This window comes from Patagioenas fasciata, chromosome 7 (genome assembly GCF_037038585.1).
Source record: "Patagioenas fasciata isolate bPatFas1 chromosome 7, bPatFas1.hap1, whole genome shotgun sequence".
Taxonomy (NCBI): domain Eukaryota; kingdom Metazoa; phylum Chordata; class Aves; order Columbiformes; family Columbidae; genus Patagioenas; species Patagioenas fasciata.
Window position 1 is genome coordinate 18,773,451 of NC_092526.1, and position 23,406 is coordinate 18,796,856.

A 23,406-nucleotide genomic window follows, 5' to 3' on the forward strand; every position below is an offset into this window, starting at 1 on the left:
TTTCCTCGCATAACATGAAAAAGAGTAAACATTATTTCCCAGGGAAATAAAAGCAGAGAGGAATTATTAAATCTTCCAAACTGCAAGTAAAAGCAGTGACCGATAATCCTGTTACATTGCGACAGAAATCTGGGAAGCTTACTGTAGATATTCTCATACTAAGCTCTCCCTCTGCTGGGCAATCAACGTATTACACTGACTCTTTTTCAGTCACAAATGTAGCTTATATCGCTAGATTTTCCAAAACTCAGGCCTTTTAATATCTGAAGAGATACACAGTTCTTCTGGAAAAATCTGCTGCAAGCAGCCTCACCCTGCAGTCACCTTACCTGCAGCACTGTGCAACTGAGCTCATAGTGTGCATTAGAAATCAGTCAGAATAACTGAGCTGTTTTTCTTAGTTATCTTGTGAACTTGGGTCCTATCAAGTTTTTAATCCTTTTTTTCCAATGAATATCCCATTATGGTCCATATCTGTATTGTCCTCAACTTATTGTCTCTCAAAATATTTAACAAAGCAAAACAGATGCTGTGAATGAGAGTTTAGAAATGAACAGAAGTTACAGTCTTTTTGAATGGTACTCCTGAAATACACACTACAAAATCTTGGTAAGTGAGGTGGAAATTATACCTAGTCTGTGTTCAGTAAGAACATGAAGCTTTGACTTTCCTTTATGCAAGTTCTGCTTTCCTCGAAAGGTGAATGAATAACACAAACTGCTATTTCTCAGACAAGTTATAATATAGACAACTGAAATGAAGCTACCTTAGCTACCACCAGCAGTCAGGTATTTATGTCTTTATTTCTATTTTTTTCTAACTTAACCATGAAAAGTGATGCAAACATTTGTCTTGCTGTCCTACAGTTTTCATCATTTATTTCATACAGACCTCAGGATGTGATCCAACTAAGAATCACCAGCATCTGTAGGAAGTGTTATGATAGGCAAGGCCATTAAAGACTTTAAGCACCTAGACTCCTAGAAATCACTGCAATCAACAGAAAACAGTTAAAAATATATTCACATCAGAAGGCTGATTCATCTAAAATTTCCCAATTATTTTATAATAGCAAGCATTTAATACCATGTTAAAAGATGGCATTGTCCTTGAAAAAAGAAGGAAACCTCACCAGTTCCACGCTCAAAGACCTGCAACAAACTATTAAGTAGCATTAGTGGGAATTCCAGCTACAAAAATGACACTGCTGTCTCTTGTTTTCACTTTCTAGCAATCCATGCGGATAGTAAAGAGAGGATGAAATTAAAATTCTGTGTATCTATTCCATGTGGTCTCCCATCTAAAATGATCTACTGAAAGATGTATATGCAGCAAAGAATATGCATTCACAAAATACTTTGTACATAACTAGCTGAATTACAATGTGCAGCATACATTACAAAATAATCTGTCAACAGAAAACATCAGTGGTGAAGTGAAATGCAAAATACTCATCTTCCAGATTAAAGGTAAATAGAATAATGTCCTCCTTTTTCAACTGTGGCAACTTCCTTTAATTATTTTAAAATACAATTAAAAAAAAAAAACAAACAACAATCAAACAAACAACACACTGGGTCTTTCCAAAACAATGAAGATAAAAGAGTTGGTATTCTAACCGCTGTTTTCACCACTTACACTAGTTTTCCTTTACAGTGCTACTTGCATATTGTAATGCAGCATATTCCACAGAAACATTTTTAGTAACTTTGCACTGATTAATAAGTATAAATACAGTAGAATGTAATGAAAAAAAAATCTATGAAACATTAATGAAAAAAGTCTTCCTAAAAAGTCTTCCTTTCCTGTCCTGTGCTACATTGTATCATAGAGTAAGTTTCAAACACCTGAACGTATAAATGAGGGACCAAAATATAAACAGGCTATTAGAATTGGTCCTACTTTCATATTAATGGGCGTTTTTTTTCTAATCTGAAGTATTAAGGGACATTTTGTGAGACATTAATGGAATCTCCAGTTACAGTGTAATTATTAGTTCCAATCAACTTTTTTTTTTTTTTTTAATGAAACAGACCTTGAAAAACAGAGCTGCTATTTATTTCAATTCCTGTTTATATAGGTAACTTTAGCCTTAATACCAGTGTTTAACTTCCGACCTTGCAAACTTTCTGCTTTTGTGTTGATTTTTTGCATGTGCAATTTCTCTCTAGTTTTCTCTTTGGCTAAATGATCTATCTCTACTTTTGTCTTTATGACCCTACTGCCCTCATACCAAAGGGTCAGAGGAGGCTTTAGATACAATGCAATTGCAGTAATTTCAAGTGACTTGAAAAAGCTTTTTTCTCCTTGAAATCTGTCCTTCCCAATACATGAAGGAATGGTGGGAGTGTACTGCAAAACTGACAACACTTGACAGAATTAAATTGCAAATTAGGTGGGTTCCCAGCCTACTTAGAAGTAGAATCTGGGCTCCAGTTGTATTTTCAGCTGCCTGGTATAAAAATACAGTTTTTTGAGATCATGAGAAAAGATGAAAATGGAAAAAAGACTTGAGTGCAAGCCTGTGTGTACAAGTACATAGAGATCAAAGCTTCACGATGGCTCAATGTGAGCCAGTTCCTCTACAACCATCTTCATGCAGCACTGTCTCCTGGCAGCTGTTGCTACATTGCATCTACACTGCTGGTTTAGTTCAACTCAGAAGTGCACATTTACAGTAAATCTGTCAATTGTTCCCATTTACACTACTACTACTTATCACAGAGCTGGTTTGGATCACAAGAAATGAAACCAAATGAGCTTCCAGCCACTGTCAGTCCGCATGAGACTGAAGTCAGTCTGAACCCAACTGCCAGAATTCAGGTAGTATGGACACCCGTAGCACCATTTCATTGAATAGATCTGCTCAACTATGCAAAATGGCGATTTCCACTGTCTACTAATTTCGGTACAGTTCAGTGCTGAGGAAACTATAGTTTTCAGGCTGGAATCACCTTGTGGCAGGCTAGTTAATAGCTAATAGATCTAAGTTTTCTATAACCCTCAATCTGATAAAGGGTAAAAGATAAATTAACAGCAATGAAAACCTTCTCTCAGTAAGGCTACAATTAAGACCCTCAGCCTTGCCCTGAAAGGATCCTAACTAAGTGTGAGGATAACTCAGTCTGATCCATTCTGAATCATCATTAAATAGCTGTCACCTCTTATTTATACAGCCAAATTAAGTTCTAATCCAGGAAAACCAAGTTGATATTTTTGTTGTAATTAATAATTCACTACTTGCTACAAAGCATTGCAATATGCTGTTAATATCATGCTAAATGAGAAATAGGCTACTACTGTTGCACACTGAAAGGCTACAGTTTTCAGAGCCAACTTTTTTTTTTTTTTTTTAAACTTATTCATGTTTGATAAAAAAGAGCAGCTTTAGCTGTTTTACTCCTTTGGCTAAGTAAGCCCACTAAAATAATTTCAGGCAGGATTTATCTCAGTTGTAACTATTGTTTGAGCTCCATCTGAACTTGTAACACATATGAATGGTTCCTTAATCATACAGCATATGTTTGAATCATTGGTTTGCAGCTATGTCTGGGAACTGTTGCTGCTAATTGCTGTTGCTCATAATCAACTCCCAAGGCATGTTTTTAAAAGTGGATCCATGTAATCAACAGGCCACAACAATTTCTAAAAATTTCTACTAAAAATGTACTTGTGAGCATGTGATGTGACGAAGGTTTTTTGATGCTCTGTAGATACTAATCTGTAAAATAAACAGAAAAATTACTTGTTGGACAGCACTAAAGAACTTACCAAAACAAAAAATGTTTTCCAATATAGAACTACCAGCCTTCTAGAAAGAAGTACTTAATACAGCTGCAGTTATAACGGTACAGAAACATTCTTGATTGAAACTTTGCCAATACTGGGAGGAGTTAACATTTTCATTGGATTGCATAAACCTACCATGAAGAGGTCTGAAATAAAGTATTCATTTAACAATATTAGTATTTTTAATTAACAATATTAAATATGATACTACAAAGTTGTTAGAAGTGCCATTTAAGAGGAATGGGAGATCGTGAATGTTGCTCAATTATAAGAAAATCAAGCAGCCTATAGTAGATAAAACATCATCACTATAACCAGGATACAGAAAATGTCTACATGAAGGCTACACCATCGGGTACTACAGATAAGCCATACTGTGCTAGCAAATTGGTTTCTGAACCAGCTCTTACCTTTCAGATTAAGAATAGAATCATAGGATCATAGAACAGTTTGGGTTGCAAGGGACCTTCAAAGGTCATCTAGTCCAACCACCCTGCAATGAGCAGGGACATCTTCAATTACATCAGGTTGCTCAGGCCTTGAATATTTCCGGGGATGAGGCACCTACCACCTCTCTGGGGAACCTGTTCCAGTGGTTCACCACCCTCATTGTAAAAAATTTCCTCCCCATGTCTAGCCTGAATTCCTGCTCTTTTAGTTTAAAACCATTACCCCTTTTCTTATTGTAACAGGCCCTGCTAAAAAGTCTGTCCCCATCTTTCTTTAAGTACTGAAAGGCCACAGTAAGTTCTTTCTGGAGCCTTCTCCAGGCTGAACAACTCCAACTGTCTCAGCCTGTCTTCATAGGAGAGGTGTTCCACCCCTCTGATCATCTTGGTGGCCTCCTCTGGACCCTCTCCAACAGGTCCATGTCTTTCCTGTGCTGAAGGCTCCAGAGCTGGACACAGTAGTCCAGGTGGGGTCTCACCAGAGTATAGGGGCAGAATCACCTCCCTCGATGTGCTGGACATGGTCCTTTTGGTGCAGCCCAAGATATGATTTGCCTTCTGGGCTGCAAGTGCACACTGCCGGCTCATGTCCAATCTTTCATCCACCAGTACCCCCAAGTCCTTCATGACAGGGCTGCTCTCAATCCCTCCATCCCCAGCTTGTATTGATACCAGGGGTTGCCCTGACTCAGGTGCAGACCTTGCACTTGGCCTCGTTGAACCTCATGAGGTTCACATGGGCACACTACTCAAGCTTGCCCAGGTCAGGTAGGACAACATATTCTTGTCCTGGAGCAACTCTTTGAACTGAAGTGAACAGATTTGTAGATCTGACCACTAAAATTGCTATTTCTGTTAATTCATAGGAAGAAATGGAATTTACTGCTTCCAAAAAAATCAAGTTTTACTTTTTCCATTCATTCCCATCACCTCAGCAGTACTGTATGTTCCTGAATTTCTGAGCAAGACAGGAGCTAATGCATCAAGAATGTTCTCTCTGTTACTTGCAGTTACTGAAGTTTAACTGGTACCAGCACAAAATACCAGTTAGTGGACATACCAGAAACTACAGAATTCCTTCCAGTAGATGTTTCCAGTACACTGTTCTCACTGCTGAAACTATCATTCACATTTTCTTGCTGTTTCAAATCCTCCACAATGTCATATCCTGGTTGGCTTATAACTTCTCTTACTTCATTTGCACTGTTCTTCATCCCATTCTGTCCATTCTCTGTTCCTAGAAAATAAATAGAAATTCCACAGCAATATAAAACATTCAATCTCTTTAAGTGTGGGGCACAGAAAACATAGAACTAACCTGCATTCATCGTTCACATAACAGCATAATGTATGGCTTTGGTCTTGACTTAAACGTTATAGTTTGGAATTTTGATGTTTTTATAAATATTTATTAAGAAGGTTGTCGGTCACAAATCTCAAATATTTGCAGTGACCATAAAGACCTGAAAATTCAATTTGTGGACTATACCATGTTTCCTACCTTTTCAATTCCATTGGTCCTATAAGCTCATAAATGGACATACCTTACAACAGGACTTCAAAACTTGGTCATAAAACAGACAACCTGAGAGAGCTTTCAGAAAATGTTTTCCCTTCTTCCACTTATTCATCTTGTTTCAAATACAGAAATAATTTCTCTTTGACTTCTCTGTTATTAATATTTTATTTTTATTAGAGTCACATAGAACCAGGCATGCTCCAAAGACAAAACATAATCTTCAATAAATTATAAACATTTTTTAGAAAAACTATGCATCACTGAATTCCAGAGTTTTCCCGATTTGGAACTCAATTACTCTGCAATTAGAAATTGAATTTATAGAAATTAATAGAGTCCATTTATTTCAAGAATTATTCTTTATAAAGTTCTCAATTTCTATGTATAAGTGTCTGATAATAACAACGTATTTTACTGTAACAAATCATTGAGGATGAATCTGGAGTGATAAAATGTAGCACCACTCTTCTTCCAAGGTATCCAAGGAACCTGTTCTTAGTGTTTCCCATCTATGACCTTATATGTGGATGCTTCAGCAATCATACACTTTACATACCTACACATATACAGGACTGTGTACATGGAAAATTTCTTATCCTTTGGTAAAAGCCACAAAATTTATGCTTTATATATTAATCTGTACCATTTTTGTAGGACCTACCTTGCCCAAGATTACTGAGAAACTGTGGAATAAATGCATTCATTCAGTATTGCATCAAACAACTGAATTAAACTTAAGTTTTACCTTGTATGGTCTGCACTACACTGAAATCTCAGAAATGCAAAGTTTGAAAAGAACAGAAAATAAAAATATGAAAATAATTGTAATAATTTGCATATTTGCTAAATATTAATTACTTTGTTTACCTTACTGGTAGTGAGGTAATGAAGTTTAAGTCTGACAAAGCTGCAACACAAGATGGAAATTAGGACCACAATAGCTGCTGAGATCCTCCCAGCACCTGACTTTCATTCAGAACTATCTTCTGAGGCTCTAACTCAGTTGATTTTGTCCTGCAGACTGAAGCAATCAACCACCTTTGAACTGCACACTCAAATATGGCAGCTGCTTATCTGTGTCTGGCAGAAGGCAGTCTGATTCCTTTCCTCAACTGGAAGAGACACTTTCATGCCCCTCTTATACCCATCTTGATGCGTTGTCCCACATGCAGCAAATAGAAGTACAGAGACTCCTCAAGCAAGTACAGTATGCTCCTCAAGCAAGAAGGCTGGAGCTGCTATATGGGAAATCTATTAAAAAACTTCAGTCGCAAAAATCTTATAAAACATATGTGGACCCCAGAAAAAAATGGGAGATTTGGGGGCTGCTTCCTTTTTCATATTTTAGAATCCAGGGGAGGACTGGGATAATTTTATAATACCATAATCATTGTTCAGGAATAAAAAGTAGCAGCCAAAAGCCTATAGCTTTTTTAGTTTCATTTCTGTAAATAATCTCTTTACTAGTTTATTCTATTATTTATAGTAAATTTTATACAATGTCTTGAGACTTAGGAATGTCTTATTCCCAAGGAGACACAGTGTAGTGTTCTTTAAAATGCCATATATATTTGTAAACCATTCTATAAAGGAAACACTAATCCTTGTGTTGAAGGAGAAATCCAGAAAAGGTTTGTTTTGTTAGCTTAATCTTCAGAATATTTTTATGAAACATTACAAAAATATCACATTGAAAACCAATGGGCTATAGAAGTAAGAATTCAGTTTAATTACAACTACATACATATTATTGTATTTCTGACATGGCTTAGTAAGGATTTTTAGGGTTTAAGAATCTATTGAATAAGCTGTTAAACAACTTGATTTTGAAATCCCTGGACAAGTGGAAGCATTAGTGTCAGTGTAACAGCAAAATCAATATGGTAAGAACCCTGCATTGTTTCGTAAGTAACAGTACAAAAGATAGATGTTAAAACCCCACACATAAGTACTAGTGAAATAAGATGATTACCTCCTCTATTTCCACTTAGATCATCTGCAAGGTCTCCATGTTGGGTTTCACGCAGAGCAATCAAAAAAGGAGAGAACCAATCTTTCTTCTGAACTATTCTGCTCAGTAGCTCCCTTGCACCATCTCTGTTCCCATGATTGTCAGTAACAGTGTGGATCTGGTGAAAATTAAAAAAAAAATAAAAATCCTGAGACAGACTTTGGAAATGGTTCAGGGAAGTTAACAAGACTAGTATAGGTACTAAATAATTTTCCTCTGTCATCATTAAAACATACTTAAAAATGCTGCCCAGGGAAGTGGTGGAGTCACCATTCCTGGAGGTGTTTAAAAGGCATTCAGATGAGGTTCTTAGGGACACGGTTTAGTGCTAGAATTGGGCTAGGTTACGGCTGGACTTGATGATCCTGAGTGTCTCTTCCAACTGAAATGATTCTATGATTCTATAAAGTGGGCCTGCCACTCATCAGAAGAGACTTACTACAGTTTTGTCCAACCTCATGTTTATCCCATATGGTTTTGGGTAGGATATACAAAACTTGGGAGACATGAAATTTAATTGGAGACACTGGCAGTACTGGACAATGGTTATAATACATCACTCTATTATTATTGTTATTATTGTTGTTATTATTATTATTATTGAATAATAATTGGTCTTCACACTGGTTTAGGGAATAACCAGCCTTGATTAAGGAGCAGTGATGTTATACAGCTTACTAGAGCTTAATCTGTAGCATGACCTCATACACAAAAGGAACATTTCCCTTCTTAAACTCTGGCTTTATCATAAATGTAGGGGTAGTTGCATTAATACAGTCCTAAAATTACATTTGGCCCTTCGAAGGCAACTGCAAGGCTGATGTGGCCCCCGGTGAAAACGAGTTTGACACCCCTGCTCTAGAAAGTGGCTATTGCCCTCAAAGAAGCTTTGGAAAAATGTCCCAAGGCTGTCACAAGCAGAACTTGACACACGGTCACGTGAGGAACAAAATGACCATCCCAAAAGTAAGAGAGAGGTGTTTAGTCCTCAAAGACAATCTTCTCAAGGCTCGAGAATCACCCATCCTGATATGCAAGAAAATAGGCAGGCATAGCATTGGGAAGCCCTGACTGAGGTGAACACTAAAGGAAGTGCATGGGAAGAGGGAGCAGGGAGAGGCAAACAAAAAGTAATATAGAAATGCATTAAGAAAGCCTTGGCACAGTTGGAGCTGAAACTGGCAGGCTTGTGAAGGGTAATGAGGAGCTCAATGGAAATACCAGCAGCAAAAAGATGACCTGCGGGAACATGTGGACCCATTAGGAATGGAGCCAATAACTTCCTAAAAAGCCCCTACCTCTGCCTGCTGTTACCATGCTTGGCTCCTCATCCATGGGGCGCAGCTGGCCTTTACTGCTACATGCCAGTCACTAGATAAAATTACACATATGATTGTCATTTAACTGAGATACAAAAGCTCAAAAGGCAAATATGATGAAGCTCCACACTCAGTTTGGCAGTTTTCCCCCTATTGATAAGGCAAATATTATTCTAATTTCTTCTTCTAACACCGTTTCATACTATCCATTTTTTGGGCTTCCAAATAAGTTTCACATCAGTCCAGGCAAGTCATTCTTAGCCAAATGGAGTAAACACTGGCCAATGTTTTCAGCAAAGGCTAACACTTCTCTTTTTTGTCAAACCGGTATTTCTGCTCAGCTTCACTGCCTAGTATGATACTCCTTAGTGAACCTATGGCAAAAAAGGAAGGTCTTGCTTTGTTTTAACTCAAGTATTCTCTAGGACTTTATAGGCCATCACTAATTCCTGGTATGGTGCAGGGGCCAGAAGACACTTAGTGATGTTCTGAGCCTAAAGTCTGTGGCAAAATGGTAAGTAACAGTAAAGCCATCCATATTCCTTCCACTTAAACACTGGCTTAGTCTAACCGGCCAGTTCATGGCATTTTCTTTCCCTGGTTCTTAGCAGGCATCCCACCTGCTGGTCTACTGCCAACAGTCTTCGCTGGCTTACTTGGAGTACTATTTCTCTCTTCCCCCAAGTTTGGGTACTGCCCTTTCATTTTTTGCACTTACAAGGCCATTTCTAGTTGTGGCTTCCCATCTGCCCCACAGCTCTTGGGACTGGCCAGTGTCTGGCACTGTCTGGTGCCTGGCCTGACGGGTGGGCCACTTACCCGATCCAGGTCCTCCTCTTGGAAGATGCCCATCTGCAGGCACTTCTCGGCCACCTGCACGGTCTGCATTCTATCCACCAGCGTGCTGTGGAGCAGCTGCACCAAGTGCACGCAGAGGTCATGGTCGGCCTCCTCGGCCGGCGATGGCAGCTGGCTGAGGCTGGGGTTCACGTAGCAGGCAGCCAGGCTGCAGCCACTGTGCTCCAGCGCCTGCAGGAACTCGTGGAACCAGCCGCACCCGCGGGGTCCCCGCTCCACGGCCCGCAGCAGCTCCTCCGCCCCCTCCACCTCGCCCCGCTGACGGGCGGCCGCCCGCACCTTCTCCCTGTCCTCCGCGCTCAGCGAGGGAAGCCGGTCCAGCACCGGCTCCACCCGGATGAACTGCTTCAGCCGCGGCCTGAAGCAGGAGATCATGTACAGGAAGCGTTCGTCTCGGGACTCTTCTCCCATCGCTGCGCTGGCGGCGTCCGCGACACCCCTGCTGCCGCTGGAGAACGACGGCGGGCACGGGGGAATGTGCCCGCAGGGGCGGCCGAGGAAGCCCAGCCGCGCAGCACCCGCAGTCTCCGCAGGCCGGTGTGCGGATGTCCGGGGGTCGGGCCCGGTGTGAGTGAGGAGCGCGTCTCCCGTCCCGCTCCGCGCCGCCTCAGCTGCCGCCGAGCCTTCCCCGCTTCATCCCGGCCCCGGCACCTCTTTCGGTTTCACTTGCGAGTTCGGTGTGTGACGGCATCGGCCAGAACGGGCCGCGCCTGGCACCTGGATCCAAGGGCGCGGCTCTGTGTTACTCGTGAATATCTAAAACGAAACTTTAACAGGAGTCAAGAGCTTAAAAAAACAACCTGAAGCGTATCTTTCACTTTCCAGCTGATGCGTTTCTGGGGCCAGTCAGTAGCCTCTCGGGGTTTTCTGCACCAGTGGCTTTCCAGGTGTGCAGTGACCCACAAACGGGACACTGTGGAGGTGGTAACCCCAGGTGATCAGAGAGGTCTGCCTTCATTTGCAGGATGTGCCTTTTTGCAGAAAACAGACCCACAAAAGGCCATAATGGAAGTAAAGCAGACTTGTATATTGTAATGGTTTACTTTGGGTATAAAAGAGATTTTTTTTTTTCCAGTTTGAAGAATCCCACATTGTATACAGAGCAGGAGGTTGTAACGCATGTGATAATCTTCCTAGAGAAGCTTATTAGATAGTTTCTGAGATTGTTGGGACAGTCTCTTCCTGAGATGCGGTTTCACCCATATGGATGTCACTGAGCTTCAGGAGCACGCTAGGTTTCCATCGTGGCGTTTTATGGAAACTCAGTGTGATTCTGAGATTAGGCAACAGATCCTTGACTCAGTTTCATATTTTGTAGCAAAACGATAGAGTAAATAGAGAGTACCTTGACTACTGTGTTCTGTTTTGGTCGTGGGCAGTTCAAGAGAGAGAGTGAAAAATCGGAGGATCCAGTGAAGGGCCAACACGATGCTTATGGGGTTGGAGAGCTTGGCAAATGTTTGAAGGAACTGGGTCTATTCAGCCTAGAGAAAAGCAAGCTCAGGGGAGATCCAACCACAGTTCTCTAGCTCCTAAAAGTTGGATCCCTCTCCACAGGGGTACACAGGACAAGGGGCAACTGGAACACGTTCTTTCAGGGGAAGTTGTCCCGCTATAAGAAAAAATATTCTCCACTGTAAAAACAATTAGATGCTGGAATATATTGCCCAGAGAAGTAGTGGGAGTTTGCTCAATAGAAATATTCAAGACTTGGCTTGACAGGGCCCTTGATTTAATGCCTTGTTTCTAAAAGGAAGCCAGGTATCTCCAGAGGTCCTTTCCCAGCCTAAAATTTCATGTAATTCAAATCATGTCCTCAACTGCTTGTCATGCTGAGGCATGCTACAGCATTCTGCTCAGTGGAGTTTCTTTCAGTTGGAGGCTTCTTTGCAGAGGAACTTGTTTTGTTTTACTTTAATTTCATTGTGTCCTGTCTGCTTATCTCAGGTTTCACTCTCATTGTCATTACCTTTTAATTACAGCATTACCCTTTTATTTATGCAAATTTCCTTCAAAAGATTTCTGAAGAAAGTCTACTGCTTTCCCCCCCACCCCCCTTTTTCTTCTGTCTTCAGCACCTTATTTGGGTGGTGCATCAGACTTTCTCCTAAGGCCTCAGGAGCCTGCAGGAGTTCCTAGGGTGCAGCATGTATAGACAGATTGTTTGCTTCATTTCCCAAGTTTGTATATGTAGCAGTGGTAAATCAGGCCCAGTGCATTTATACCACAACAACCCTTCACAGGTTCTAAGAGCCTTCAGATATTAAAAGGACACTCGTAACTTACAGAGGGGGGGAATAAAAAAAAATCAATGCTACTCTGTTACTCCAGCTGTCTCCAGGTTGCGTGGATGATGGCCGAGCTCCTACTGTCCATTGATGATGCAAATATGCTGACTCTAGAGCTTACACTCCTCATAAACTCAAGCGATTTTTTTGAGGCCTTTGTCTCTTTCAGATACGGCTGAACTCGTCACAGAGTTCCCAAGCGGCGGCTCTAGCAGGGGCGGAGCACACGGCCTGTTCTGCTGCGCACCGCCGGCTCCCGGCCCCGCCGCGTACCCAACACCCTCCCTCCCCGCACGGTCAAAGTCCGCGCGTACAGCTGGTCGGTCAGGCGCAAGAGCTGAAGCACACGCATTTACACGCCGCGGTCTCCGGTACCCGCGGGCGCTGCCCGCCGCTCCAGCTCCATCGCAGCCGAACTGCCCGGGCGGCGCCGCGCGCGCGCTCAACCCCAACGGTCGCTCTGGGCCCGTGCGCCCAGCGGGTGGGTGGGGTTTCTGCGACCAATAGCAGGGCCGGGGCGGGCGCGGCGTTGCTGGGGTGACGGCGCTGCGGCCCTTGCGGCCCGGCCGCTGCTCCCCGGGATCTCGCCGGGCCGGGGGTTCCTTTGAAATTGCCTCGCGGTGCTATAGCCGCCAATTACTGTTGTTACAAAGCTGGCACAGATGGTACCAGCGGCAGAGATGGCTGGCAGGGCTTTGCGTCTTTCAGGGCTACAGATCTGGGGTTGTTTCTGCAATGTGATGAAGATGCTTTTTTACGTGTGGTCTGCAGGAACCATATGCAGCTATGCTGAGGAGGAACACTGGCATCTTGGGACAAAAAACATTCCGCTTTTTCTGTTTTCCCAGACTTACTGATCTATCCAGTTGCAGTGTTTATTTGCACAAGGTTGCGGGTGTGTGCTCTGTCAGGCCCCTGTTGGTTGCTGTCAGTCGGATGTTCCTCTTGGCTGATTGTGTGCTCAACAAGGTCTGCATTGCTGCACCTGGAAAACTTCACCTGTGTGACTGTATTTTATTTTTCTTAGTAACTTCGATGCTTGGATTAAACATCCGTTGTTTAAGTGTAGGTAAATTAAGTTTACTTTGCTGTTATAAGTAAGGACAACTTGTCAGCACAGTAAAATCTATAAGCTGCTCATAAAATAGTAGCTCTCAGATATTTGAAGCCACTTCAAATATATTTATTCCTGTGGTGTTGTGAATACGATAAATGTCATTAGTTTTTTTTTCCTCAATATTTTTGATATAGAGATCTATTCAACCTTTGTGGATCCCTGTTAATGGTGTTTGCATTACAGTAACTAAATTCAAGTCAGTCACAAACGAAATGTTCACATACTGTTGCTTATGACTGACACAAGTGCATTACATTTATTTGAGCATATTTAGATTTCTTGAAATTAAGTTTTCATGGTGATATAAAATACTGAATATATCTACATTGTACAAGTGCTTTTATTTGTACAGTAAACAATTTTCCAGGAGATCTTTTCTGAAAGTAAAACGATAACTTCTCTTAACTGCATTATACAAAAAACTGTTATACAAGCAGGATTTGCTACAGCTCATAGTAGTGAAATATTTAGCTAGATTAAGTTTTCAAAACTTTCTTTGTATTTCCAACTTTACAATATCATAAAGCTTCATTATAGAAAATAATGCATAAAAGGGACAAATGCCTCTTGTGGGAGGCTTTAATTTAGTCCATCCAATTTCCATTCTAAAGAGAATAACCATATTCTCTATTCATTAATAAGCAAAGAACTTGCCAAGTGGGCATTAAAAAACCCCCAAGAAGCTAGATGGAGAAAAATGTTTCTTCAATAATAATGAAGTTCTATCTACTGCCCATACACAGAGGTACAGTGAAGAAAAGTAAGCTTGCCAGAGTGATGCCTTCATGCAAGTACAAGCTCTGGGACATTCTCCTTTAGAATCACTCATAAAACTCAGTGTTGTCTTGATTTTTCACGTGATCTATTCTGTGTATCTTGTTTTTTCTCCCATTAAGCTATTTGCTGTTTAACTTCTAATATACTCCTTTTCAAGTCTAGAGAAAGAAAAAATATGGATAGAGGAGACGTAGTATGTAAGTGAGACCGGGACTGCTGTATGATATAGGTGTGTATCATTCCTAATAAAACTGAAGGAAATTTTAGCTTCAGAGTAATCACGTTAAAGGACTTTCTGCACGCTTCTTTTATTCCAAGTAAGTAACAAGCTACTTAAAAATTAATTTTGTGTCTGGACAACTGTTGAAAATGTGCTAATGGCTGCATATCAAGTCTGTCCCCAGTCTGAATCAATTTTACCATTTACCAGTGTTTTCATTAAAAATTTGATGCTAAATTTGAAAGGGAGACTAGGTTCTTTGCTATTTGTGCATGGCTGCTAGATACTACAGATCAACATGTCCTGTGTTTTAGGGGGGTGTGTTGCGGTGGTAATGAGGTAAAAGGAGACTAATAGGGAACACTGAGGTTGCATTTTTGCCTGTGTGGAAAAAAGGAGGGAGGAAAAAAACCCCACCCAATTCTGGAAACTTTATTAAATGCGTAATTGCAACCATTTAGAGCAACTGCAAGTAATGATGTGGGTTTGAATAAAGTGTCACAAATTACTCATAGTTTAGAAACAAAATAAAAACCAACCAAACAAAACCTAACCAAAACCGAACCAACAACAAAAACCCACCCCACACAACCAGAAAACCCCAAACCCACAAACCAGTAGCCTCAGCACACAGATCCTGCTTATTAGACCCATTTTAATTCTCTTTTTACTTGCTCCTGTTTGTGAATACAGGTGCCAGGTTAGTGTTCCCTGCTTTTTTGGTCACTGTAATGCCCTTAGTACATTATTGTTGACTCCCACTGAATCTGGAAGCTCTGTTTGTGGAGAAGTGAAGGGCAGCTAACTCTGACTTGAACAGAATTAATGTGTAAATCTGTGCATGTAGATAGACATGCTCATGCAAATGGTGCAAGTTGCTGCACAGCTTAAATATTGGAAAGGTTCACAATCTACTGTTTGCTTTAAACACTGAACTAGAACCATAGCTGGTGGAAGATAATGAACTTCATTAAGAGCTCTGCTGATTTGTACTCTCTCACGTCTCACATTTGGAGCCATTGTCCCAATTGCTTTGATACTTCAGCTACATTAGCTGTTGTTGAATTTCCAGGGTGTTTCTCTGTATTTACAAGTTATAATTTATATGTATTTTTAGCCACAGGTTTTAAATGTAAATAGCCAAGTGTTCGTAAGCTCAAGCAAGACCAAAACTTAGATTTGAACAGGGTTTGCGGTTTCTAATTGGATTTCTAATTGCTATCTGAGGAGAGAGGCTATTTTAGCAGAAGTGAGATGGAGGAGGGGTAGCCATAGCCTCAGTGCATAACAGCTAAACCCCTGGTGGGAGAACTTTCAGCAAGCTTTTGGGGAAATTGTGATTGGTCTAAATACACTGAGATGAAGGTTCCACAGTCCAGAGTCTGCTTCCTAAGCCATCCTGCAGTGTGGCTGGGGCGATTGCCTTGACTGGCCTTGCCACTGCTGCTCCTGCCTCTGAGGCTGAGACAGTGAGCACATTCCCATTAGGAAGGGGAATGGGATTATCTCAGTGTTATCCATGATCTATTCTCAGCCTTTTTTCCCCCCTAAGCATTCCCTAATTTTTTTAAATACTCTTGTAATGGCATCTGACTCTCTTCACTAATACCTGTCTGAAAGGCTCTATGGATATGTTACAGCTGTGTATTGTGATGTGTGGGTATGCAACCCTTACGTTATTCTCAGCTTGATTTGGGTAACACAGACCCATTCCTATCAAGTTAGAAACAGACTGAGCTTAAAGGGAACCCTGCCCAGAGAAGCAAACAAACAAACAGACAAACCACCATCACCAAAATGCACCCCCCCAACAAAAATGACAAAAAATCCACAAAAATAACAGAGACAACATTTGCTGTTTAGAAAATTATCATGTTTCCAAAAGCAGTGGTTTGTACCTGTCTTGAGAAGAAAATTTTCAAGAAGAAAATTTTCTAGAAGAAAATTCTGATCCTGTCAACCTGATCCAAGGTGAACCTGCTTTAGCAGGGAAGTTGGACTAAATGATCTCCAGAGCTCCCTTCCAACCCAGATAATTCTGTGATTCTGTGAAAAAAGCTTGAAGCAGTGGGTCTTCATGTGCTTCAACAAGAAAATAAGGTATCTGAGAAGACAAATCTTTCTCTGGCCCCTGCCAAAAGCGGCAGCTAGAGGATTGCCAGCCAAGTTGTCGTCTATCATGTTGTGTTTCACCATTCATTGGCAAATGTCCAGGGAGCTTAGAATCTCCATAACTTTGTAAAGTCTTCCTTAGTTTGTCCTCATTTGAGATTTTTCTTGATAAATGCAGGCAGAAGAGAAGGAACAAAGCCTCTGAGCCCAGAAAAGGAACAAGGGATGGAGATTTTCCTTCACTTGGACAAACTGAAATATGTAGTTGTCACTTTCTTCTTCTTCAATACTCCTTCCCCAGTCCACTTGTGTTGCTCAGTCTGTTTGCATTCATGTGAAATACCAACTGATTAAACTGGACAAAATATTTTTGTAAAGCAATGCTCATGCATTATATTTTTAAAATTAATTTTACTCTTAATTTATAGCAGACTTTTAAATGTAGCATAACCACAAATACTTTTTTTAGAAAATGTGCTAACTTTTTCTTTGTAATAGACATTAATATTAGTTATTAGATTGAGATAGAGCAGAAGTTGTTAATGCTTGTTATTAAAAAAAAACCCCAAACAACAAAAAAACCCAGTGAAAAAACCCAAACCCCAAACTACCCACCAAATCCCAAAGCAGAAGCTATTTCACTTCGCTATTCAGCACTCCTGTTTCAGTGGAGTATATGCAGGCAGAGGTTCTGACTGGCCCAAAGGTGCTGCCACCTGGGATCTGATCCTGCAGGGCACCAAGCAGTGCAGACCTCCTGTCGTCATGGCAGAAGTAAGAGCAGTCAGCACGTCGTAGCATTTGGATCTTCTAACAATCAAGAGTAGCACAAGGCAGGAGGAAAAATGATCCTGGGTGGGAAGGGCTGGTTTCTCTTTTCACTGATGGAGGTATTCAGTTAATTAATTTTTGTGCAAAGGTAAAGCAGAGCCTTGTTCAGTAGCTCAACACGCACACTAATTTTAAATGAGAAAAGATTCAGCCACTTTGGGTTATTCTACTGACTGTGTATGACTAGAAGTGTTATGCAGCATTCTGACCCAAATGTATAATATATGTGTATATTAATGTGAGGGTTGACCCCTATAGCATTGACTCTATAGCATTGGTTTAGAACAGAGGGTTTAATTTGGCTTTAGTTATAATTTCACTGCTCCCCCAGTAACTGGGTTACATGCTTTTCTGAAACCAGTTCTCTTCCTAGAGGAATTTCGCATTAAAGCTTTAAGATTAGAAAATCATGTGAACATTTAAAAATATTTTAAAACAGTAATAAAAAAGTCAGTTTCTTCTAAAATAAACACAACATTTGAAGCAGAATAATATTTTAATAAAATTAAATCTAAGTATTCACAAAGCATTATGCAGATACAGTACGTACTGTATTTAAAGCCTACAGACCTTAATTAATTTTATTCTAATGTAGTCAGCTTTGGACACAAGCTAAGCTTACTCATTTTGTAATAAGAAAGTTTACAATTGTTCCTGAAAGTGGTTTTACATATATACATATATATATATATCTATATCTATACTCCTACATATAAGTGTAGGTATATACACACACTTGTGTGTATATAAGTATATACACACATATGTACACACATATGTACATATATAAAATACACACATGCACACATACAGGAATGTGTGTGTAGTGTGTGTGTCCACATACATATGTACCCTATCTAGGATTGTGGTAGAGAGGCCAGTCATTAAAAACAGACAATTGCAAACAACCACCCTAATAATTATAAAACAAAAATGTATAAAGTATTTTGTAATTAACCAGATTGTTAATAATTTATATTGAACAAAAGGAACACAGTCTTCTCTATCATTTAGAAATTAGATTTATTGCGTTTGATTATGTTTGAGTGACAGATGAAGAGGGCCTGTCTGCTCATGGCAGCTAATTTCTATAATGTATTTTATTTTCTTTTTTTTTTTTTTTTTTGAGGGGGATGCACTGGAAGCAAATTATTCAATTAATGCAGTTTTGTGGATGTGAGATACTTTCCAGCATGTGGCAGAGTTTTCCTGTCTCCTAAAATACTGCCCTTCTTCAACTGGTTTGGAAGGAGGCTGGTTTCTCTGTCCTAATTGTTTCAAACTCAGAAGACCTGGTTACCTTATTCTTTCTCTAGATTCAGAATCACTCTGATTTATTGTAAAAAGTTCACTATAAGAAAGATAAATCAGTTTTCAAAAGTGAGCTAGAAGTAGTTTTTGCTTGAATTTTAGCTTGGTCAGGTAGGAGTTTTTTCTATTGAATTACTGTTATTGGTCGCCTATTTGCTCTGAAGACATATCCATGATAAAATACTATTTCCATGACAGCAGCAAATGGTAATCTCCATGCAACGTAAACTGTAATTTCAGAACATGCATGTTATTTAAAAAAAATAGAAATATAAGGTGCCTTGAGAATGCTGGCAGTTTTACATTGGGAACATACAGTTAATGTGTATATATATATTTACATCAGATCTGCTCAACTTTACCTTACAAGCTTCAGATTTAGGAAAATATACAGTACTTTTGCATATAATGGTATATTCCTTGTAGCCCCTGAGTCAAGTATAGAGGATTTAAATTAAAAAAAAAAAAAAAAAAGGAAAAACAGCCATTAAAAGCACTTACATTTTTATGTGAAGTAATAGTATAAAAGTATTATTTCCCAGGAAGACCAGGATCGGAAACATGCCTATGAAGACTCAAGATTCCTACAGTGCTTAGTGAAGATTCTGGCAAGGAAGGGTGCCTGACTGGCTGGAGATAAGTTTTACAATGCTGCGAGGGATGCTCTACAGACTGGTCGTGTTCTTGATCTAAAAAAGAAGCCAGGTTGTCTTCTGAGGCTGTGTTAAGATGCACTCCACTTGAGAGGGATTCTTTGGATTTAAGTTTCCCTTTACCAAGGTCTGGAAATTCAGGACACTGGAAAGGAGGAGAAGAAACAAGATGGTATTAATTAAATCAGACTCTTCCAGGCTCTTGTTCTGCTCAAAATTAGCATATTCAATGGTTGCTGGAAAACCATGTTTGAAAATTAAGCAGTATACTGAAATATTTTTGCATGGTATTGCGTTTGATTTAATATAATTGAATGCAATTCTGTTGATTAATTGTAGAAGCCTGGATATCTTGTCCCCTTCTCGTACTTGCTCATGTGACATCAAGATACGGACCTGCACCCATGCAGGCAGGTCTGATGCTTGGAAACTGCTTGCGTTTTGCAGCTGTGTCTGGTATTTGTCATTTTTGCTAACTTCTGTGAAGAGCATGATAATAAAGTGAATCAGTCTGACTATAAGACCATTGCGTTGATTTGTACAATCCTCACAGAAAATTTTCCCTCTGAAACTGTGGAGGCGCTAGGTCAAAATAATAATATCTTATTCCCTAAACTAGTGAACAAGCATCTAGATCGATATGCGCTTCTTCTATCATAAGCTAAAAAGGTTAGTGAACCTCTTTTGATCTTATTGGATATGTACACACCTGAGATGAAGGACTGAAAGTTCTGTCTGTTTTAATTGATGCTGCAGGCTGAAGCTTTTGTATCACACGGATTGCTGGCTGCTGGTACTCTGCACCTGCAGTCACCATGCTGTAGGCGGGCGGGATGAGTGTTGACTGCCTTTGCAGGAGCTGCAGGATGGTTTGGATATCAGCAGTCATTTGGGATTCAAGCCTAGAGAAATAACATCAGTTAACTCATTGTCAGGAATAGGTATATTTTAACCTACTGATAACAGATGCATTAAGGAGAGACCTGCAGCTTATTAATAAAGACAACTATTGCTTGTTATGACAATAACCATGTCTTAAATAGGAAAGAACAGAAGAGGGAGTACTGCGCCCTTCCAAAGCTTCTTGGCTCTCCCTTTCCTTTGCAGAACGCACCTGTGTGCCTGTCTCTGATCTTTTTGCTGCATTCAGAATGAGTTCAATACTGTCCCTTATGTTTGCAACAAAAAGTAACATGGGGCACCAGGTGTTTGGTTGAAATTAACTGGAATAAATGTACTGTCTTCATTGTAACTAAATTGATTTGTGCTGGCTGAGGATGGGGCACTCTTTCTGATGCATTTGACGATTAATTCTGACATGTCCAATGCTAATACAATGCACTGAAATAAGCAGAAAGTCACATTCATGTTTTTCCATAGTTAGACAATGAAAGATGTGTTCAAGATCATTAAAAAACCTAACAGCCCAAGCCTTCTTACTGTGAAAATTTATGCAGACTTATTCAGGCCTCAGAATTAATGTCAACATTTTTGATGTTCAAATTTAGTGGCTTTTTTTCTCTTTTTTTCTCTTTTCATAAGTTTGTATATGACTTCAGAAACACTTGAGCTGCTTATGTTGTTCATACTAAGAATTCTGTAATACTGAAATGATTTTTGAATGGTCTTGCCAAGGTCTGTGACAAACTCAGCAGTAGGTAATGCCTGTAGTGCCTCCCAAGCTGCTGGAAGGCTATGGAAGGTGCTATGACAGACTGTAATATGGATAGGCAGCCTTCTGTATTGCAACTCATCTCCTGACAGAGTAAACAAATCTTCTTCAACAGCCTTTAATGTTGTGAATGTTACCACTTGGGCTTCCTACAGCAGCAGAATTGATCCTATGCTGACAGATTTTTGCTTTCAGCAGGTGCTTCACTGTTTGGTATTATTTTTTATCATGTTGGAGTTGTCCATTGCTCATGTCATTTATTTATAAAAGCATCTATGAAAGAAATCTGAAAGGTATGCCAAAGGATATTTAAGATGCTTGTTTCTTCCTTTATCAGGAGAAGCTGGTTTTGTCACATCAGATCTCATAAAGAAAGGCCCAGACCCAGAGGTAACAGTTAATTATGCCCTACTCACCCTCTTGTTCAGCTCCCTTGGGTACCTTGCCACTTGCAAATGTGCTGATCTTACACAAGCAGGATGCTGAAGCCACGGGGGAAAAAATACCGCAGCAGCAGCAGCATCATGCCACCATCCAGAGAGCTTCCATCTGCTAAACCTGGGCCTTAACATCTCAGCACTGGAGGACTTGCATCAATTATTGTCTTTGGCTTTGAATTAACTTTAAAATTGCTCCCTTCTTTTTGTCAGCACTTGATGGGAGTTTCCTGGTACTTCAAATCAAAGAGTGACTCTGGTAGTCCTTATTCATCATCATTGCACATATATCTTCTCCTTTCTCCAAAATTGTCATGTCACCCAAGGATGAACAATTAGGAGAACCTTAGATGCCTGGCCCACAGCATCCATGAAATTCCAGTTACTCAAAGAGGTGAAACAGAGAAAGCTCTAGGGACATATTCTTCCCAGAATGGTCTTCCAGCCTTCTATATAGATTTATTAATTTGAGTGTTATGCCAAGCCTCTAGCTTGGCATAGAAAAGATCAGAAAGAACTGACTCTGCTTTTTAGTCCAGCAGGTCGGATCTGACATAAGCAGGATAGAATATTGTCTTCTACATTCATAGAAGACCCATCAAGACCCAAAATTCTGAAAGCATGAAAAGCTTTAAAAACATGAGAAGAATTAAAGAATAAAATTATTTAATAAAATCCATACCAATTTAAATCTTACTTTATCAGCAATAGTGATGTTTTCTCTCCTAAAAATACGGAGAACTTGCATAAGAATTTGATGAAACTGTGGGTAAATTTGAGATATAACTTCAGTTCAAGAACTTAAGATTTCAGGAGAAGAAATATAACTGAAAGACTACTCACTGTGGACTGGGAACATGCAGCTGTTTAGTTACGTGACATTTACAGTCACTTAGATTACTCAACTTCAGTGCAATTAGAAATTACAGCAATTTAGGCTTCCGTGTTAAACATTTCTTTTGCTGTACTATATAGTATTCAGAAATGAAAAATATTATGTTTTGATTGGTTTATGGTAGATGAAGGAAGTAATATGGCTTTAAACTGCTTGCTAAAATGTACAGCACAGAATGCCAATGAAGAGCTACTAAAGTATAATTAGGGCTGAGTGCGTGTCATAGCATTTGTCATGGAAAAATATTGAAATTAGTGGAATTGCAGAGTGAAAATCATAAAAAAGCCACAGACCTGAACTTAGGGCAATTTAAAATTAAGTGAAATTACATGGTAAATTATAGTGTAGGATGGATCAAAATTCAGTAACCATATTTTTAAGATGCTATAAACTATGCTGCCTAGCTGCCAGCACAGTAGTATATCAGAGAGCAAAAGACAGAAGGAAGAGACATGTTATTAAGCAAAGGTAATAATAGATTCTGACAAAGAAGGCATCTGTTTTCTGTTGGAACAGCTATAAGTATTTTGCCTTTGCATACTACCATGTCTTATTATAATTACAGTTGCAAAATAAGTCAATGCATCAAAAAGGGAATTTGTCTTTTTAAACAAGACAACTGTTTTACTTTGGGTCTCCAGGAAAGAAAACGTACTTCAGACATTGAAGATACTGAAAACTGTCATTTTGTGGACGTGTAAATATCTAGGAGTTACTGCTAATGGACCAGCATTCTGGGTGAGGTGAGATTTAAATTTAACAAGTTGGGATGACTCACTGCAGTTTCTTTGTTAAAAAGTTGGTGTCCTAAACAGTCAATTGGGGAGAAAGGCTCTTCTGCAAGGCAATTCAGAATAGCTAATGCAGGTACCGACAGGTAAGTGACATGAATATTCTCACAATGGATTAAAAATTTTGTACTGAGCCTTCCCAGAGTAGGTTTTTCCAAGAATCTGGAAGACTGAATTTAGGTGATATTTAGGCTCCTCAGAATACATATAGACAACAAAGTGATATTCCCATCAGGCATATTTTTGTACTTTTGAGCTTCTGACAATCTGAATGCTTTTGTAAACTTCCTGTGCAAATTCATTCCTCCTGTAGTGTCATTAATATCAGTTGCACAATGTACTCTTTCATGCATATCT

The 23,406-nt window shown here is 39.8% G+C and overlaps 2 protein-coding genes across 7 annotated transcripts in view; both read right to left on the reverse strand.

Moving 5' to 3' along the window:
• IFIH1 (interferon induced with helicase C domain 1) overlaps nucleotides 1-10,571 on the reverse strand; it is a 30,406-nt gene extending 19,835 nt beyond the window's left edge. For 3 of the 5 annotated variants that reach the window (XM_071810976.1, XM_065840840.2, XM_071810977.1), the window contains exons 1-3: nucleotides 9,907-10,483; nucleotides 7,730-7,886; nucleotides 5,299-5,475 (exon numbers count right to left, since the gene is read on the reverse strand). In XM_071810976.1, coding sequence (XP_071667077.1) covers nucleotides 5,299-5,475; nucleotides 7,730-7,886; nucleotides 9,907-10,356 — 784 coding nt within the window. In that variant the 5' untranslated portion in view covers nucleotides 10,357-10,483. Of the gene's footprint in view, nucleotides 1-5,298; nucleotides 5,476-7,729; nucleotides 7,887-9,906 lie in introns of all 5 variants that reach the window. The other 2 variants (XM_065840842.2, XM_071810979.1) reach the window with 2 other exon arrangements.
• A 7,784-nt stretch (nucleotides 10,572-18,355) lies between these two features.
• The window catches only part of KCNH7 (potassium voltage-gated channel subfamily H member 7), a 223,748-nt gene continuing 218,697 nt past the window's right edge, over nucleotides 18,356-23,406 (reverse strand). For both annotated transcript variants that reach the window (XM_071810981.1, XM_071810980.1), the window contains 2 exons: nucleotides 19,964-20,156; nucleotides 18,356-19,399 (listed from right to left, as the gene is read on the reverse strand). In XM_071810981.1, the coding sequence (XP_071667082.1) occupies nucleotides 19,133-19,399; nucleotides 19,964-20,156 (460 nt within the window). In that variant the 3' untranslated portion in view covers nucleotides 18,356-19,132. The remainder of the gene's footprint in view (nucleotides 19,400-19,963; nucleotides 20,157-23,406) is intronic.